The following is a 20,357-nucleotide window of genomic DNA, read 5'->3' as shown; positions in this document are numbered from 1 at the left end:
GAAAGGATGTATAAATGGATGAATGGTTTTGAATTCCGCAATCAGTTTCTGAATTTAACCTAATGACAGGGGGGAACTTTTCTAAATTACGTTTACAATCACAATGAATACATTTCAATGTAAATCCAGGGGCTGCACCCAGGGATTTAAACCATTCCTTGTCGTCAATGGTTTAAATGTAATTTTCTACTCAAGAAGAGGGAGGAGAGACGAGGTGGGTAAAGCATCATGAAGTCTAAATACGGAAGGATCAGTATACACCAGAAATCCATGTATATTGAGAGGGAGGGGAGAATGGGGGAGTTCTTGTAGAACCAACCTTTGTTTCTCAGGCCTAGACGTAAATTAAAATGTAAATGATATGAATTGAAATTTGTGAAGGAATGCCTTCTGTCATGTTATAAAATTCCGACAATGTGAAATATGTCAGAAAACTGTCAGAATCTCCGGGAGATATTTTCTCTTCGTCCTTACTCAAGCATCTTCTCTTTTTTTATCCGTTCTTACGCAAACATCTTCTCTTCTCTATCCGTCCTTACTCAAGCATATTATCTTCTTTTATCCGTCTTTACTTTAAGCATCTTCTTTTCTTTTATCCGTCCTTACTCAAGCATCTTCTCTTCTTTTATCCGTTCTTACTCAAGCATATTTTATTCTTTTATCCGTTCTTACTCAAACATATTCTCTTCTTTTATCTGTTCTTACTCAAGTATCTTCTCTTCTTTTGTCCGTCCTTTTACTCAAGCATATTCTCTTCTTTTATCCATCCTTACTCAAGCATATTCTTTTCTTTTATCCGTTCTTACTCAAACATATTCTCTTCTTTTATCCGTTCTTACTCAAGCATATTCTCTTTTTTATCCATCCTTACTCAAGCGTCTTCTCTTCTTTTATCCGTTCTTACTCAAGCATATTTTATTCGTTTATCCGGTCTTACTCAAACATCTTCTCTAATTTTATCCGTCCTTACTGAAGCATATTCTCTTCTTTTATCCGTCCTTACTCAAGCATCTTCTTTTCTTTTATACGTCCTTACTCAAGCATCTTCTTTTCTTGTATCCGTTCTTACTCAAACATATTCTCTTCTTTTATCCGTTCTTACTCAAGCATCTTCTATTCTTTTATACGTCCTTTTACTCAAGCATATTCTCTTCTTTTATCTATCCTTACTCAAGCGTCTTCTCTTCTTTTATCTGTTCTTACTCAAGCATATTTTATTCGTTTATCCGTTCTTACTCAAACATCTTCTCTTCTTTTATCCGTCCTTACTGAAGCATATTCTCTTCTTTTATCCGTCCTTACTCAAGCATCTTCTTTTCTTTTATCGTCCTTACTCAAGCCTCTTCTCTATTCGTCTTTACTCAAGCATATTCTCTTCTTTCATCCGTCCTTACTTTAAGCATCTTCTTTTCTTTTATCCGTTCTTACTCAAGCACTCTTCTATTATCCGCCCTTACTCAATCATCTTCTTTTTCTTTTATACGTTCTTACTCAACAATCTTCTTTTCTTTTATACATCCTTACTCAAGCATCTACTCCTTTTTAATCCGTTCTTACTCAAGCATCTTCTCTTCTTTTATCCGTTCTTCATTCTCAGTTTCATATTATATCTTGTACCATAATCTCAGGATAGAAAATATATATTTATATTTATTATTTTTCACCCCCCCCCCCTAGCATCATATATTAAGCCAGGTTTGGCCAAATATTCTGGAATTGAGATCTAGGACGGATTGATTCTGCACAGTTAGTTAGTCTGTCAGTATCAAGCATCATCACTTCTCATAATCAGGTTCACACTCTGTACCAGAACCACGGGAACCCGGAGATACGGATTCATCAGATACCCGTTCTACAGTCCGATTCAATTTATACATTTACATCCTGCAATTCAAATTAAAGGAACTGATTTCTCGTTACAACCATTAATTTTCTAAATACAACCTGATCCTAAAACTTTGCCAATTTGAACTTAATTCACAATAGAAATTAAAAAAGGTCAACCAAATAAGGCTGCAAATATTTATGATTTGAAAATTCGAATTTTAAACGATTGATCAGTTGCTTCAGTGTCAGGAAAAAAAACTTTTAAACTTCGACGACCGAAGATGTTAAAATAATATTCGTTTTTGAGAGAGAGAGAGTTCCATTTCACGCCACGAGCATTGTTACATACTTTACATAATATTTTGGAGAGATCAGGGAATTGGATATAAATGGGGAATTGGATAAAAAATGGGGAATTGGAAACAAAAATGGGAAATTGGATAAAAAAACTAACAAAATTATATTATTTATGATCAATATGTGTAAAACGGAGCACTGGAGGGGTGGGACGAAAAACTATATTATGTGAATTTGTGTTTATAATAAAAATGAAAATTTTTATATAGATAGATTGGAATTGATTTTCTAATCCCTTTATACTTACAACCCAATGTCGTAGACCTCAGATATTTCAAACTGTGAAGTCTTTTAGATCAAATAATCAGAGTTTGAAATATCAAAGATTTACATTATATAGCTGCAGAGATATATAGATTAGAAAATTTGAGTTTACGGCAAGAACTCAGTTTCTTTAACATGTATCTAGAAAAAAATTAATGGTTTTGAATTTCGTGAACCAGCAATGTTGAAATCCATCCTTCATGTCTATTAAGTATTCAAACGTTGGATTTGCTGCTGTTACATAAAAATTCAATCAAGTTGATTTAGAATTTAAAATTTAGACAAAGTAGTAAATACTTAAAAAATTATCTTTCTTTATTTGTTTACAGTTTGTATAAACTTTTTTCAGTTCTGAACAATAATTTTAATGACAGATAACCGTTAAATAGAATTATATAATATATAATATATATATATATATATTTGATGTTAGAGAAGCAAAGAAATTATATATATATAAATATAGAATACTGCACATTAATTGCGTCACAAGAAGTCAAAATGCGCCAGTAGTAGAGATTATGTGGAGTAACCAGATCTTACAAATCATTTCTTATCTGTCTCATCTTGTAGTACAGTGCAATGTTGAAGTAGTTAGTTAGTAACAGTAGTAGAAGAAGATGAATCCTGATTATAATGTTGAAGTAGTTAGTTAGTAACAGTAGTAGAAGAAGATGAATCCTGATTATACCAAGTAGTTAGTTAGTAACAGTAGTAGAAGAAGATGAATCCTGACTATAATGTTGAACTTTGAAGTAGTTAGTAACAGTAGTAGAAGAAGATGAATCCTGATTATAATGTTGAAGTAGTTAGTTAGTAACAGTAGTAGAAGAAGATGAATCCTGACTATACCGTCCCGTTTCCCCATCTAAAGTCTTTACCAATACTATATAGCTTTCTCTAGCTGCTTGAAAGCTAGACCGGTACTTCTAATGAACCAGAGTTATCAGTAAGCACAGCATAGAACATGAAACATAGTTATCCAACGGTGTACCGTCCCGTTTTCCCGTCTAAAGTCTGTCTGAAAGTCAGCCCGGTACTTCCAATGTACCGAAGTTTTCAGTGAGTACAACATAGTACATAAAACATTGCTGTACAATCTACATATTGTTTAATCTGAAGAGGAGAAAGCTGTAGTACAGTGTGCAGGGGCCTGGTTGTATCTGTGTATGGATGAAACCTATTAAATGTTGGCCTGCTGAATATATTACCCAACCAGTCAACACACCAGCAGGGAACAATACAAAGACTTTAGGAAAAATTCAACTTTATCATCATCCGTATCTTCAAGGGGACACGGAGTCAAAACCAAACCTTCTCCGGGTCAGTTTGAAACCAGGGGGAAAATTGACGTACAGGGAAACATATATGGAGAATTAATTATAAAGTGAGTGTTAAATATTGAAGGCTATGGACCTGTGAAGCCTGGAATGGTTCTTATCGATGGATCATCGAGGGGAGGAGAATTTATCATTCCCAGCAGGACTGCTCACCTACCTGATAATATATACAACACATTGAGAAAACACACTCACACGAACCTACCTTCAAATCCTGCAGGCTGAGTAATCGAACCATGAGTTTATAAATGATTCAACATTAATTATGAAAGATAAAGATGAATCGAATTGATGAAACCACGAAAATAAGTATAATAAGAACAGTCCAACAAACATATAAACAGTTTGAAATTCAAAAATCATGTAAAATGAGTTTAGGTATTTGGACTCGGTGTATATCGGATAAAGATGACAAAGAATAAGGTAAGAATAGCGCCCAATATTTCAGCGGCGGGGGTTTAAAGAATGAAATTCTAAAGTTGAGATGTTTAGATAGGACGGAGAGAGTATTGATCCAGAGACTCAGCTCAGGAGAAGGATTCTCCACGGTTACTTAACCTAACCAAGCTTGCAGACTCACAACTGGGAGCAAAGGGAGAAATGAGGAGAAGGAGGAGGAGGAGGGGGGAGAATTCTAGACAAACATTTATTTAGATAAGGAAGCTCTGAGCCAACCATAAAACAAGCTGAATAGTTCGCTACGCTAGTCTCATCTGAATAAATATTGATATTTGAATATATTTGCTAAACCGGTTTATTCTTATAAATATAGGTTACATTCTTAACAATGTAACTTCACATTTTCACTATTTTCTTTGTCATTCTTTTCATTATTTTTATTGTTCATTACGTCATTCTGTTCGTCGTTTTTCTCTTTTTTTTCATCATCATTCTCTTTACCATTCTCTTCATCATTCTCTTCATCATCTTTTTCATCATTCTTTTCATCATTCTCTTCATCCTACTCTTCATCATTCGCTTCATCATCCTCTTCATCATTCTCTTCATCATTCTCTACACCATCCTCTTCATCATTCTCTTTACCATTCTCTTTACCATTCTCCTTACCATTCTCTTTACCATTCTCTTTACCATTCTCTTTACCATTCTCTTTACCATTTTCTTCATCATTCTCTTTACCATTCTCTTCATCATTCTCTTTACCATTCTCTTCATCATTCTCTACATCATCCTCTTCAACATTCTCTTTACCATTCTCTTCATCATTCTCTACATCATCCTCTTCATCATTCTCTTCATCATTCTTTTCATCATTCTTTTCATCATTCTCTTCATCCTTCTCTTCATCATTCTCTTCATCATTCTCTTCATCATCCTCTTCATCATTCTCTTCATCATTCTCTTCATCATCCTTTTCATCATTCTCCTCATCACCCTCTACATAATTCTCTTAATCATTTGCTTCACCATTATCTGAATCATCTTCTACATCAAAATTAAAATAAAAACTGTATATTAATGCTATATTAGTGATAGTTTTGATTTGTTGTACCCACTTCTCAGGGTTTCAATTGATTGTTCCTGCTGATTTTTATCTCCAGATTAGTCCTACGGACCAAGTTGTAATAAATAATTCATGTCTCAAACTCTTTAATTTATATACTTTATATATCCTTAAAACCTGATGGTGTAAACTTTGACTATTGGATCTATCATAATTCAAATGTGAAAGGTTAATGCCATCAGGTTGCAAATAAATCAGGATTATAAATTCAGAGTTTGTGGCAAGTTAACAGTTCCTTTTAAAATATTATTTGTTTCTCTTCACTTCACTTCGTCCTACTTCTCATAGGATGTTTCTGTCCCGGAAACCCTTGATAAACCCTTGATGTTTCTGTCCCGGAAACCCTTGATAAACCCTTGATGTTTCTGTCCCGGAAACCCTTGATAATTGAAAAGAAATAATGGTTTGTGAGCCGGGAGTAGGGTTCTATTGAGCTAAGGATAGTTTTCTATTATTGGAAATACCTCTAGACCCCAATACAGTTAAAATGTAAACATAATAGCCCTGCTCCGCCCCTCTATTTACTGAATAATTAGACCTGGTCAGTCTAAATGAGTTCGTTAGTAGAGCTGAGCCTGGAGCAGTCCTGCTCCCATCCCACCCTTCTCCTCCTTTCAATTTGCCAAATTCTTTTTTTCAGTTTAGGAATGTCAAATTGAATTTTCAATTAGAAACAATTTTCATCGGTCAGTGTAAAGTTCCCTTTCTTTACATTTCACTATCTTTCTAACTATCAGCTCCTATCTATATCAGCTCGTATCTATATTTCTATCAGCTCCGTTCTATCTATCTATCAGCTCGTATCTATCTATCTATCTATCGATCATTAAATACTACCCTGCACCACGTGCAATTTAAAGCTTTTTGAAAATCAACATGAATGTATCAGCAAGAGGGGAAGGGACTAAAGTGTCCAAGAAAAGCTCTGGCAGTAGTTTTTTTTTGGAGAAAAATTAATTAACATTTGAAGTTAAAAAGGAAGGAAATTGTGAATAAATAGAATTGTTTAATATTGAGAGAGAAACGGACAACATTAAACAAACGGATCGTGATTTGAACAACTTTCCAGGGTTTAAGGTTTCCTGGATGCACAGTAAAACAAGATTAGACTGAGCTGCTGAAAAAATAAGTTTTCAAAAAGATCTGAAATAGCTTCCTGGCGTGATTTGATGAGACGCTGTGTAAACTGAGTTGAAGAAAAACTTCATAATATTCTAGGAATTAAAATCCTAAAACTTGTTCAGAGTTTACATAAATCAATTTTAGTATCAGGGACGGAGAAAACTTCTTCTATTTTTGGAATCTCTGAGAGAATCAATTTACTTTAACTTAAAGCAGGTGTTTTTTTGCAACGGGAGTAATCTCCTCAGTCAATCACAATCTTAACCTGGAGTTAAACAATGCCTGTCCTGGTCGGTTTAATATCCTGGTTCCTCATACAACAAGCTTTAGGAGCAACCAGTTCATCATCTCTTAAAGGAGCTACTCCCAGGTGCTTGAAATTTTTTAAATAGAATAGTTTTATTAATGTCAAGACTTAGATTGAAACTAATGAAGTGAAAGGGATTGGGCTAAAATTTACGGGAGTGAAAGGTTTGTGTGTAAAGTATGAAAGTGAGAGTAGTAATAGTGAAAGGTATCAAAGTGAAAGGAATGAGATTGAAAGGTGTATGAGTGGAAGATATCAGAGTTAAAGGCTTTTGAGTGAAAGATATAAGACTGAAAGGTATAAAAGTGAAAGGTATGAGAGTGGATAGTGTAAGAAAGAAAGGAAGCTCAAGAAATAATGCTTTAAAGATCAAATTAAAAAAATTCTATTTAAGTTCACGCAGAATGAAGGTTTTGTTTAAGGATATTAACCGCGCCAGAAGCTAAACCTTCAATCACGAACAGATCAATATGTACAGGTCAGTATATAATTGTACATAAGGGGGTTTAATCTTGTACAGGTCAGTATATAATTGTACATAAGGGGGTTTAATCTTGTACAGGTCAGTATATAATTGTACATAACGGGGTTTAATGTTGTACAAGCAACTCTTATGTTAGTGAAGAAGAAATAATGTTATACAAGGATTCAAGCTCAGAGCAAACCAAAGATCATCTTGCGCATAATCTAAAATCTAAGAATGTTGTGTATAATCTAGAATATAAGAATAATGTTGTATATAATCTAGAATCTAAGAATAATATTTTGCTTAATCTAGAATATAAGAATAATGTTGTTTATAATCTAGATTCTAAGAATAATATTTTGCTTAATCTAAAATCTCAGAATAATGTGTTTATGTCTATAATTGATTTGAATAATCTTGTTAATACATCCTTCCATGGTTCCGTATTGCTTAGTGTATCCTGGTACTAATCTCTACTGAGAGAAACCAATATTTATTATGGGACGGAGCCAAGAAGATCGGATAATTAGTCCACCCTATGATATATTTAGGATCCTACTGTCTTCCTCCCGGATACAGTTCTCTTGATCCACCAACCCTCTCTCCTCAACCATTACAGGTTCAAGTATAAGGAAACCTTTTTGTATAAATCTTAAAGAAGAAAGAGAAAGAAATTTGATTAAATATTGCAAGGAAGGATATCCTGATTTTGAACCTACATGACTTGAGGAGAGAAACTATACTGAACTTAAACCTGCTAGGTTTACTTATAGTTTAATGTTTAAATTGGAGACCGGACATCCTGAAATTGAACTTTCATTTATAGATTCTTTTAGTCATTCATTTTTATTTTTGATGATTTAGATAAAGATTGAGTTGGATCAGATCAGGATTATAGAGTTTGACGATAAACTGTTTACAGTCAGTTTCTCCTTGTTCCTCGCAGTTCACTGGAGGGAGTGGAGACTACAAGGACCTCCTCCCTCTCCTACAGCTCCGTATCAGGTCTCCACTAATCATGAAGAACAAAAATCTAAATTTTTCCGACACACAGTGCATAAGAACCAACAACTCGGAAATAGGAATACGACTTTGAGACTCTAGTTATGATTTTAAATAGTCAATGAACAGACACATTTCACAAATACGTGATTTATTAAGTAACTGGTAAACTATAATTGCTTTGTAACAGCATGAAAAAACACTTAAATATTACTTTGATGTCGTCTTCCTATTCCACATTTTTCAGGTTCTTACTCTAGGTTAATTTTTACAAGCTATTTAAAACAATAACAATAAATGTCGAAATTCATAAACTCTAACCTTCCACAAACCTTACTCATGGTCCATCGTTCAGCTGTTTTTAGATCCAAACAAATTGATGGAAAGATAGCTAATCTTTCCAATATTAAAAAAACACTTGTTCTAAAGTAAACTTATATTAAAAAGTTTAGGCCATAGAGACCCAGTTTATAGAAAACCTGTGGGTTCCTGATATCTATGTTTACAACATGGAAAGAATAAACAGAGTTCTAACTGATCATAAAGGTAGGAAATCCACGAATTATACTAAATAAAATCAAATATTAAGATTTACTGATAATATCCCTATAGGTCGTCTTTTTGTTGTGAACGGTCAGGATATCTACTTTAGACAAGAGGTCGTCGTTACACTCTGGTGCCCAGCAAGGTTCGATTTCTATCCTCTGGATAAACAGGTGCAATCCATATGAAGCATAAATATGAATCAATCGGAGATAATGGTAGAAGATTGACATATCCTTGCTTTTATGCCAAAAATTGATTATTTTCAATTGGGGATTTGCTTTAAAAGTTACATGCGATTTATCAACTGAAAAAGTTAAGACCATTTAAACTATATTATTGAGGAATGCATGTTCCGGATCGGAAGCTATCAGTATTCTACTTCCAAACTATTGTTCTCCGTAACATCTCTGGAGCAGGATAAAACCCGTCCTAACACATTGCTCGACTACTCCAAGATGGATATTATCAGCGGAGCAGACGATTTGTTTGTATGGAAAAATATAGGAAACTACTCAGTCGCCGGGTTCAGGTATATTGGTTAAACAACAAGTGAATATCTATCTAACTACACCTAACCTAACCTGGAATAATGTGTTTATGGCTATATACATAGATTAATAACAATACAGATAGAACACTAGATGTCGTCTTTTCGAAATTTAGGGGTTTTTCGTCCACAATAAAGGAGTTACGCACATGCTCTCTCTCTGTCTTGTCATTCAACGCAGTATGCGCGTAACTCAGAGTTATTGTGAACGAAAAACCCCTAAATTTCGAAAAGATGACATCTAGTGTTCTATCTGTATTGTTATTCATCTTCTAATTCTTCTCCAGGTTAAAGATAAAGCGCAGAGTATTCAAGTTCCTTGTCAACTATTATCTTCCGTCAGGAATAAAAAAAATCTTTAATACATTGATAAATAATGTTATTTTAATGCTTATATGAAGTCTATGATCATTTTTCCAAGAATATTCTGAACCAAATTTAAAGAACTGATTTTTATAAACTTACTGTCTAATGCCAAAAATCAGAAAAAGATTAAATGGCTTATAATTGAATTTAAGGACCCATTACTTAATTTTGTTTATATAACTGTTAATATAAATAAAGATGTTTTGTTGATAATAAAGGAATGTTTGTTCTCGTATCCTGGGCTAGTTTTCTTATCCCTCCTGATCTTATCCCTGGTCGGATGAATCTTCTAGTTGCTCTCTTCCTGGTTTTAATTAATATATTCAACTCGGTCACCAGGCAGATACCAAACTCAGAGGTTAGATCCAGGATAAGTTTAGAAACCAAACTAAAAGGTTAGAACCAGGGTAAGTATTGATACCAAACTCAGAGGTAAGATCCAGGATAAGTTTTGATACCAAACTCAGAGTTTAAATCCAGGATAAGTATTGATACCAAACTCAGAGGTTAGATTTAGGATAAGTATTGATACCAAACTCAGAGTTTAGATTTAGGATAAGTATTGATACCAAACTCAGAGGTTAGATTTAGGATAAGAACTAAAACTAACCCCTTTTTACTCTATTAGATGAATTTAATTTAAAATTTACTGATTTCAATATATTTTATGGTGTGAATGTTCTTGTTGCATATCTGCTAATCTGCATATTCTTCGTGTTCGCAGCTATGTGTGGATACTCAGGTAAACTTAAGTGAGAACCAGAAAACTCTGGAATTGAAAGACGACTTTCAGAGTCAAGTTATTACTTTAACTAGTCCATGAACATGAGACACAGCAATTGTTCAGTGTAAACAGAACCGTCCACTTGATAAGTGAGTTAAGAAGTTACTAATAAAGCTATTGACTTTTTAACAACATCAAATACCATTGATTATTGCGCTAATGTCGTCTTCCTATTCCACGTTTTTTTTAGTTCGCACTGTAGTACACAGAGTACAAAATACAGAGAAAAAAGTACACAGTACACAGGACAGATAACAGAATATAGAGGACAGAGTACAGCGGACAGATTACAGAGGACAGATTACAGAGGACAGATTACAGAGTACAGAGAACAGAATACAGAGTACAGAGGACAGAGTGCAGAGGACAGAGTGCAGAGGACATAGTACAGAGGACAGAGTACAGAGATCAGAGCACAGAGGACAGAGTACAGAGATCAGAGCACAGAATACAGAGGACAAAGGACTGAGAACAAAGTAAAAAGTTATTATTAAAAGAATATAGAGAAGATAGAAGAGAATATGAGTAGAGAGTAGAGAGTAAAGAAGTACAGTAATTACACAGTAATGTGTACAGTTTGAAGAATAGAGATACACAATTTTAATTGTTAACTAATTGAATCATCCAAGTAATCTATTTAAGGTATTCTCTTCATAAAGAATCAGAAACTCAAGAAAATTGGTATTGTACCTGATCAGCAGGGCAGTCGTCCTAGTTTAACAATATCTGTTATCGGAGCTCTTGTTGGACCCGTCCTAGTAGGGAGCCCAAACCTAGGCCTTCTCCCAGTAGAGCAGTATCAGGATATCAGGTGGAAACCTAGATCTTTCAATAATTTATTTAAATAAAGAACTTAATTTTTTTTTCAGCCATAACCCCGGAGGTTCGAGTTCTAAGACTGGCGCTCAGCCCCCTAAATCTCGAGGCCCTTGGCAAACCCAACACGAGTATGCGTACATTGATAACATTTTTATAATTGCTTTTCCCGCCATGTTTTTACTTTTTAACTTCATTTATTGGGGGATTTGTTTGAATCATTAAAATAAAAAAGTTAAGTTTTAAATAAACATGTTTCAAAACTCATTTTTGATTAGAGTTCGAAGTTTTGCCCAAAAAAGTTGTGAATGTGAGTCCAGATGTTTAGTGGTTAATCTGGCCACAAATACGCGTGATAACCAGAGGGTTCCCAACACATCTGGCACCAGGAAACTTTAATATAAAGGGATCTACGCAATCCAATATATCTCATCTATTGGAATAGGATGGAATAAGATCCATATAAAGTAGAAATACAAATAAATAACCGGCGGAAAGATCGACCCGGTGACAGGGAATCTATTCTGTTTTAATATTAGCTAAGATAATCCAATTTAATGGTTAAATTCAATTTCTAAACGTTCCCCGCCACAACCTAGTTAGTGGTGACTCAGATCTCATTTAAATTCTGAAATATTATCGAAAGGAATTTTTAGACATTTATTTTGTGTTAAAAACTGGTTGAATAAGGGTGAAGTGACCCCTAATAACTAACTAACAAGAATTACTAAACTATATATTTATCTGAACTAACTACCAGGAATAACTAAACTATCTGTTTATCTAAGCTAACTAACAAGAATAACTAAACTATATATTTATCTAAACTAACTAACAAGAATAACTAAACTATCTGTTAATCTAAACCAACCACCAGTAAAAACTAAACTATCTATTTATCTAAACTAACTACCAGGAATGTCTAAACTATATATTTATATAAACTAACTACCAGGAATTACTAAACTATATATTTATCTAAACAACTATCAGGAAAAACTAGCTATCTAATTATTTGAACTATTTGCTAGGAATAGCTAAACTATTCATTTATCTAAACTAACTACCAGGAATAACTAGTTATTTAATTATCTGAACTATCTACTAGGAATAACTATATATTTATCTAAACTAACTAACAAAAATAGCTAAACTATCTATTTATTTAAACTACCAGGAATAACTAGCTATTTAATTATCTGAACTATCTACCAGGAATAACAAAACTGTATATTTATATAAACTAAATACCAGGAATAACTAAACTATATATTTATCTAAACTAAACTACCAGGAATAACTAAACTATATATCTATCTAAACTAACTACCAGGAATAACTAAACTGTATATTTATATAAACTAAATACCAAGAATAACTAAACTATATCTTTATCTAAACTAAACTACCAGGAATAACTAAACTATATATTTATCTAAACTAACTACCTGGAATAACTAAACTATATATCTATCTAAACTAACTACCAGGAATATCTAAACTTTATATTTATATAAACTAACTACCAGGAATAACTAAACTGTATATCTATCTATACTAACTACCAATACTAACTACAATGAATAACTAAACTATCCATCTTTTTATCTAAATCAACTACCAAGAATAACTCTTTAAACCGACCAAAACGAAAAATAAACTATTAAACCATCAATATTTTAAAAATCTTTAAAAATTAAATTAAATTTTTCTGCTTTTTTAATTCCTATATCTTTGAACCAAGTATCGTAGACCTTTGATATTTCAAACTATAAATTATTTAAGATAAGATAGTCTAAGTTTGAAATATCGAAGGTTTACACCAACAGGTTGCGAAGATATAAGGTTTAGAAAATTTGAGTTCGTGACAAAAACTCACTTCCTTTCTCTCCGGGATTAGCAAAATTTATTCCAACCAGCCACTAGAGCTTGAAGATAAATGCAGTATCTATACCCCCCTATTCTACATTGTTTTAACTACTTTATCTGTAAATACGTAACCAGGTAACGCAGGTAACAAAACAATCAAGGATATAGATTCCCAAGATTTTTCTTTCTTCTCTTCTTGCCAAAATTCTTGTGTTCGAAGTTTATGTCCAACAAATTCTCTTTTTATTCAATTTAAAATTTGTGATTTTATGATTGGGGGAATGGCTACTGAGTTGTAAAGCAAATTCTGACAAGGGAGAAAACAAAATTGGTAATTTCCAGTTTTTATTTTAGAATTTTCTGCAGAAACTACGGATTTAAAACCTGGTATTTTATAATATCTCTTCTTTTTTGGATGTAGGTTTTACCCTATTTCCAACCATTAACCCCCCCCCCCCATATATATACAAAAAATATTTTAAAATAATTATCAGCCTGATAAAATTCTACTGAGCTAGGTGATAAACTAAAGCGAAGCTAGTTTGTTTCAAGTTTATGGAAAACCTTTAGATGCAAAGAAGATGGAAAAAGTTTTCCTTTAAAAGGAAAATTTTTTTAGCTTGAATATTCATATTTGAGGATAAAAGACAATACATGATGTAGAGTACACTAAACCTGACAAAACCAGGAGAACTTCACACGACCAGGAGTTCCCGGATCTCCTATTGGTTGCGTGTGCCGAGCATGACGAGCTCTGATTGGTCGAGAGAACGGGAGGCGCCGCTAGGATGGGACGGATATATCTTCAGTCAACCTGATACTTAGCTCCAGGATGGAGAGAAGAGTCTGAACAAAAGTTAAATAATAAAGCTATCACGTAAAGGTAAAAACAGTTTGTTATTATAACTTTAAATATTTAAGATTTCATTCGAAACTATTTTAACTGTGTGTTCGCACAGACTGATAAAACGGCATTTTGTTCTTCTGCTGATTAAACAAATTCTAATTACAGGTTTCAAGTTAAAACAAATTTATAGATGAAATATTTTATATGTCATCATAATCTTCCGTCGATCTTGTGAATTAAAAAAAAGAAATATAAGATTTTAATTATAAAATTAAAGGAATTGAGTCTTTGTCACAAACTCTAATATCCTAATCCTCTTATCTTTGCAACCTGATGGTGCAAACCGTTGATATTTTGAATTTAGATTATTTGATCTAGCAGAGTTCATAGCTAAAAGTCCAAAGTCTACGACCACACTTGTATGTCGATTCCAGCGCGCACCTGATCCAATCAGGGTTAAGTCATGTGTGTGGTGTCTATTCTGAACCAATAAAAGTTGCATTACAGTATCATCTATCTCAATATCCAATTAGAGATGAATCCTTACATCGGGACTAAACAGTACACAGTAAATGGAAATATTTACTTCTACTGAAACTAAAGTGGTACATTGGGGTGCAAAGATGTAGGGATAAGGAAATCAGAGTTTGTGCAAAAAAATCGATTCTTTTGAAACTTGAAACTGTTTACAATTAAGTGCTTGAAAATATTCTCCCACCATGGTTGTTATTAGTCTCAAAGTAATAAAATATCTGATTTACAATAAAATTATATCATGCCCTCCTGTATGCCAAGTCCATTAGCACCTGATCCAATCAGTCATGTGTTTGTTGTCTATTCTGAACCAATAGAAATAGTATGGCAGTAACATCTATCTTTCTATCTATCTCATTATCCAATTAGAGATATGAATCTTTCAATCGGCGCTATCAATAAATGGAAATATTTACTTTTACTGAAACTATAGGGATCATTCTATCTGTTTGATTTGTCATCATGCATAAATCTGAAACTTTTTTCATTGAAATAAAGACGATACAAATCTTTATTATTTTTAATGTTTATCTTTAAGTCTTTTTAAAGCTTTTTTATTTCAGATGTTGGAGAGCTATGTCTCTGGAGACGCTTATCATAGATGTATATTCTGTAAGGTTTGTCTACCCACCGGAGAACTTTATATCAATCATGTCAAGGAACATCTCTCTGAGTATAGGACTCGTAATCAACAGTCATACAGCGACCCGGAGTCAAATCCGTCCCAGTCCACAGGGAAACTAAGGAAACTGAGGAAGAAGAGAAGGAAGAAAAGAACAAAAGAAATTGTGATAGATACTCCAAAAATCGACAAATATTCTGATGACTGTCTCGGGGACTCGGAGCTAAGTGAGTCGGATACAGAAGAGGATCGAAAGGATCAGATCGAAAAGGAGAGAAGAGAGATGAAAACCATCCTGGCTCGAACCCGTCTATCCCTAGCGGAGAAGCAGTTGGATACCGGAGACTCTGAAGATTTGGTTTGTTTAACGTGTTTGAAAAAATTCTCAAATGTTCAAAACCTTCGCCGCCATCTTCGTCTTCATATAACAAGAGATTCCAACCTTCCCGATATAGACAGTGAAGCTGACATGGATGACAAACTGTTTAAGTTTTCTTGTGATTTTTGCCCGGAGAAGTTTGCAAATAAATCAGCGTACCTGGTTCATGATAAGACGCATAGTGACAAGCAACCAGAGTGCTACATTTGCAACAAAAAGTATGCAGACCGGTATTCTCTCCGGTACCATCTCAGAACTCATGGTATCGGATACCAGATCCGATGTGAACTTTGCAACAAGAGTTTTCCAAAACCGAGCCGTCTTCAATCCCATATAAACACCTTTCACAAGAATATTCGAAACTTTAGCTGCTCTAAATGTGATAAATCTTTTAAAACCCGCCTGCACCTAGAGAACCATACACTCATGCATACCGGAGAGAGACCTCATAGGTGTGACGAGTGTGGTGAGTTTTTTCGTCACAAAGTTTCTTTGATCGCGCATCAGAGAATCCACGGAGATATCCGTCCTTACGTTTGTGAAACATGCGGAAAATGTTTCCGTGAGCCTTCAACGATGAAAGCGCACATGAGAGTTCATTCTGGCGACAAACCTTATAAATGTGATGTTTGTGAGAAATCATTTAGTCAGAGAGCAGGACTCAATTATCATAAAACAGTTCACAATGGATTGAAACCCTACAGATGTTCTAAGTGTGATTATGCCACTGTCAAACACACCTCACTGAGAAACCATGAAAGAGCAATCCATAAAATTGATCCGACAAGATTAAAGGATCAACACCTACTATCCTCCAGCCCGGAGTTAGAACTTGATTCCTCCCCTTCAGAGCTTCCAATTCCAGGAGGAATATCTCTTGTATCCGGGTCCTCTCTACCCCTTCCTTCTCCTCCTCTACAGGACGGAGATGCTCTTCTAACAGAGAGCTCAGTTTCTCAAACACAAAATATTTACAATAACCATCATTCAAACTCTCTTCCTTCATTTAACATTTTAAAAAGTTACGAGTCAACTACACCCCAGGGAACTATTATGTCAGAGACTATTAAATCCAACAAAGACGAGTGCGTGATGTCAGATCGACAATCTCCGTACAGTCAACCCTCCCTCTCCCCTCCTCTCACTCCTCCCGGACAGGATTACTCCTACTCCTCCCACCCTCTCTACCAGAGACACAACCAGCAGTACTCCTACTCTAGTCCTCTCAACTACTCCACAAACTTTAACCGTGAGTGTGAGACTAGTTTTGTTGAGACTGGAGAATATTTTCACCGTGGTAAGTTCAGCGGAGAAGCATACTGCAGTGTAGGACGGGATCAAAAGAAAGCATATACTCAGTATGAGAACTATTATGATTATTCATACTACCAACCCAGATCTCTGCCTATACACACAAACTTCGAATATCAGTAAAATGCGTGAAATTGTTGAATAAAGCTTGTTCTTTACGTTGTGTTCAATATTTGTTACAATTAGATCGAGATTGTAAATATGTATGTACATATTTAGATCATTATGAGAGTTTTGACCGATGCATTTTTGGAATAAACATACTTATTTTTTTGTCTTTTCGTTTCAATTTATTTCCTTACTGAAGATTCCCTGCCATGAAATTATATTCTTTCTACATATATTCTCTGATTGGTCATTTAAAAGGTTTAGTCTTGGAACATCTTCCATGCCTTTAACTTTTCATTTATATCGTTCCATTTTCTTCACTATATTCAAAAGTTAAGACCTGGAACATGGGAAGTCTAGTCTATGTCTAATCGTTCCTTGCAGAAACTTTGTAAGTGTATTTCCAAACCAAAATGAGTATCTCTCCTGATATATTGGAGTGAATGTACAAAAAGTTAATAGGAAAATGAAGATGATTGGTGTATATAATGGAGTCTAACTCCACCCAATTATCCATCCTATCTAGGATACTGATCCGTCTTGTCGGCGGAGCTAAACCGAAACCAAAACTTGATGTCAGTTCCAGCTCTTACTGACAGCTGACACGGGAACAGCCTGGAGCAAAACTCAACCCATAGAAATCTCAAACTTTTGAGATTTAAGACTTTCCATGCTTCAGTATATGTAGTAAGTACATATGTAAATATGTATTACATCCACTGTTAGTTTTATTTAGCAAAATACTGCCTGATTTTCTTGTTTTCTCCATCCCACTATCATGTATCTACAAGTAAATTTACTTGGCTCTCTGGTATTTAAACTCCTCGATGTTTCATACTTTTAAATTTATGTCTAAACCTTTTGAGATATGTAGATTTATATTTACATATTTATATTCCTATCTCCGTATCTTGTTTCAAAGTATGAATTAAAAAACAGTTCTCTCCCTGTTCTCTAACTCCGTGTCGTAATCCTACCGTTTCTATGTATTAGCCCAGCTCACGGTGTTACGAAGTAAATCCCCCACTATCAATGCAAATGAGGCGAGAGGAGCCTAGGAGTGTAAACAGTAGTTTATCAGGGATGTAAACTTTAATTTATCAGGGATGTAAACAGTAGTTTCTCAGGGATGTAAACAGTAGTTTCTCAGAAATGTAAACAGTAGTTTCTCAGAAATGTAAACAGTAGTTTTTCAGGGGTTTAAACAGTTGTGGATCAGGACTGTAAACAGTAGTTACTTAGGGATGTAAACAGTAGTTTCTCAGGGATGTAAACAGTATTTTCTCAGGAATGTAAACAGAAGTTTCTCAGGGATATAATTCAAAATTTAATACTACCAATAAGGTTATAGAATACAGATACTTTTAACTATTTTGCTATTTTTTACAAAAATTTCTGCAATTTTTCTTAAAATCTACATCATAAGAGGCGAAGACTGTATAGTGAAGCTTTCTAGCCTTTATCTTATGACGGTCTTTGATAAGGTTTGCCTACAATGAACCATAATTTAATAAAGACACGAGGCTCTTTTCATACCGTTTTAAAGTTTTATTTAGGCTTTTTGGACTCCTGGAGGTTGATAAATAAGACCTGAAGTCTTATCTTTTGTTGGTAACCCTGTAATGTACTTTAAATGGAAAGATATATATATTCGCTCTGTACCATGGACCATAGATGGATACACCCAAGACTTGCTATGGAAGATATATATTTTTCGTATAGATAGATAGAAAGATACACCCTGTACTTTACAAGATAGATAGATAGATAGATACACACCTTGTACTATACAAGATGGATAGATAGATAGATACACCCTGTATTATACAAGATGGATAGATAGATAGATAGATACACCCTGTATTATACAAGATGGATAGATAGATAGATACACCCTGTACTATACAAGATGGATAGATAGATAGATAGATACACCCTGTATTATACAAGATAGAAAGATAGATAGATACACCCTGTATTATACAAGGTAGATAGATAGATAGATACACCCTGTATTATGCAAGAAAGATAGATAGATAGATACACCCTGTATTATACAAGATGGATAGATAGATAGATAGATACACCCTGTACTATACAAGATGGATAGATAGATAGATAGATAGATACACCCTGTATTATACAAGATAAAAAGATAGATAGATACACCCTGTATTATACAAGATAGATACATAGATGGATAAACCTTGTACTATACAAGATGGATAGATAGATACATAGATACACCCTGTATTATACAAGATAGATACATAGATGGATAAACCCTGTATTATACAAGATGGATAGATAGATAGATACACCCTGTATTATACAAGATAGAAACATAGATGGATAAACCCTGTACTATACAAGATGGATAGATAGATAGATACACCCTGTATTATACAAGAAGGATAGATAGATAGATACACCCTGTATTACTGTATCCCTGAAATAGATTGAGATAAAATGTAAATTATCCCGGATACAGTTACAGTTGTACACACACGACAGGAAGTTTATTCTACATATATTCAAATATAAATAGACTCATAAACCAGATAGATATCTTTAATATATATTAAACTTGTAATCCAAATCTTATCTAAATAACATAATCGACAAAACTTAAGGATAAATTTAAAAAACGGTATTTGTCCTGAAACCTATACACTGATATATGACAACTCTGAAACTGAGTCATCAAATTTTTAGGCCATTTTCAACTTTAAAGTGTTGGAACGCTTTGGCCTTTGGTTTTACCTCAACAACTCACTTATACTTTTTTTGTAGCCCTAGACATATAAATTTTCAAAGTGCAGCACGCTTGTTTCTAGCTTAATCTTAAACGTAGTTATTGGCAAAATACTGCTCAATTTTTGTGTGAGAGCGTGCACATCTTGGTTTGTATAATATATCTCTTCCTAAATATATATCAACCCCTGGATATTAGAACCTAAATCTACCCCCTGGGTATATGTTTATCGAACCATATATCTACCCTTGGGTATGTATTGAAACCTATATCTACCCCTGGATAAATATATTAGAACCTATATCGACCCTTTGGGTATATGTATATTGAACCATATATCTAACCCCGGGTATGTATTGAAACCTATATCTACCCCTGGACAAATATAAGAACCTATATCTACCCCTGGATGAATATTATAACCTATTTCTACCCTTTGAGTGTATTTCGAAGCATATATCTACCCATGGATATGTCTTGAAGCCTTTATCTTACCCATCTACATGTCTATAATATAAACTTATAAACCTATAAAGCCATAAATCCTTGAATATGTATATAAACCTACATACATCCCTGGATTTGTCATGCAACCTATAAATAACCCTGCTTTGGGATTAATCTATTCCTTTGTTTTAAGTTTGGAAACAATCTCGGTCACAA

The 20,357-nt window shown here is 34.0% G+C and overlaps 4 protein-coding genes across 4 annotated transcripts; 3 read left to right on the top strand and 1 right to left on the bottom strand.

The window, feature by feature from the left end:
- Positions 1-4,749: 4,749 nt before the first annotated feature.
- Positions 4,750-5,599, bottom strand: LOC111696557 (ring-infected erythrocyte surface antigen-like). Its single transcript, XM_023466193.1, has 2 exons — positions 5,593-5,599; positions 4,750-5,186 (listed from the first exon to the last, which is right to left on the bottom strand). The coding sequence occupies exons 1-2, from the start codon at positions 5,597-5,599 to the stop codon at positions 4,750-4,752; spliced, it is 444 nt and encodes a 147-aa protein (XP_023321961.1).
- A 619-nt stretch (positions 5,600-6,218) lies between these two features.
- On the top strand, positions 6,219-10,243 carry LOC111696821 (gamma-aminobutyric acid receptor subunit delta). Its single transcript, XM_023466571.1, has 9 exons — positions 6,219-6,805; positions 7,165-7,220; positions 7,760-7,827; positions 8,073-8,213; positions 8,663-8,756; positions 8,823-8,926; positions 9,098-9,285; positions 9,591-9,646; positions 9,888-10,243. The coding sequence occupies exons 1-9, from the start codon at positions 6,714-6,716 to the stop codon at positions 10,067-10,069; spliced, it is 981 nt and encodes a 326-aa protein (XP_023322339.1). The 5' UTR covers positions 6,219-6,713; the 3' UTR covers positions 10,070-10,243.
- A 101-nt stretch (positions 10,244-10,344) lies between these two features.
- Positions 10,345-11,509, top strand: LOC111696934 (uncharacterized). The gene is made up of 3 exons (XM_023466746.1): positions 10,345-10,411; positions 11,096-11,264; positions 11,323-11,509. Exons 1-3 carry the CDS (start codon positions 10,396-10,398, stop codon positions 11,492-11,494), a joined length of 357 nt encoding a protein of 118 aa, XP_023322514.1. The 5' UTR covers positions 10,345-10,395; the 3' UTR covers positions 11,495-11,509.
- A 2,442-nt stretch (positions 11,510-13,951) lies between these two features.
- Positions 13,952-17,001, top strand: LOC111696930 (zinc finger protein 583). Its single transcript, XM_023466731.1, has 2 exons — positions 13,952-14,021; positions 15,083-17,001. The coding sequence occupies exon 2, from the start codon at positions 15,083-15,085 to the stop codon at positions 16,952-16,954; it is 1,872 nt and encodes a 623-aa protein (XP_023322499.1). The 5' UTR covers positions 13,952-14,021; the 3' UTR covers positions 16,955-17,001.
- The last annotated feature ends 3,356 nt before the right edge of the window (positions 17,002-20,357 follow it).

Source organism: Eurytemora carolleeae, unplaced genomic scaffold, assembly GCF_000591075.1.
Source record: "Eurytemora carolleeae unplaced genomic scaffold, Eaff_2.0 scaffold72, whole genome shotgun sequence".
NCBI lineage: Eukaryota > Metazoa > Arthropoda > Copepoda > Calanoida > Temoridae > Eurytemora > Eurytemora carolleeae.
This window is presented reverse-complemented; position numbering and strand designations above follow the sequence as displayed.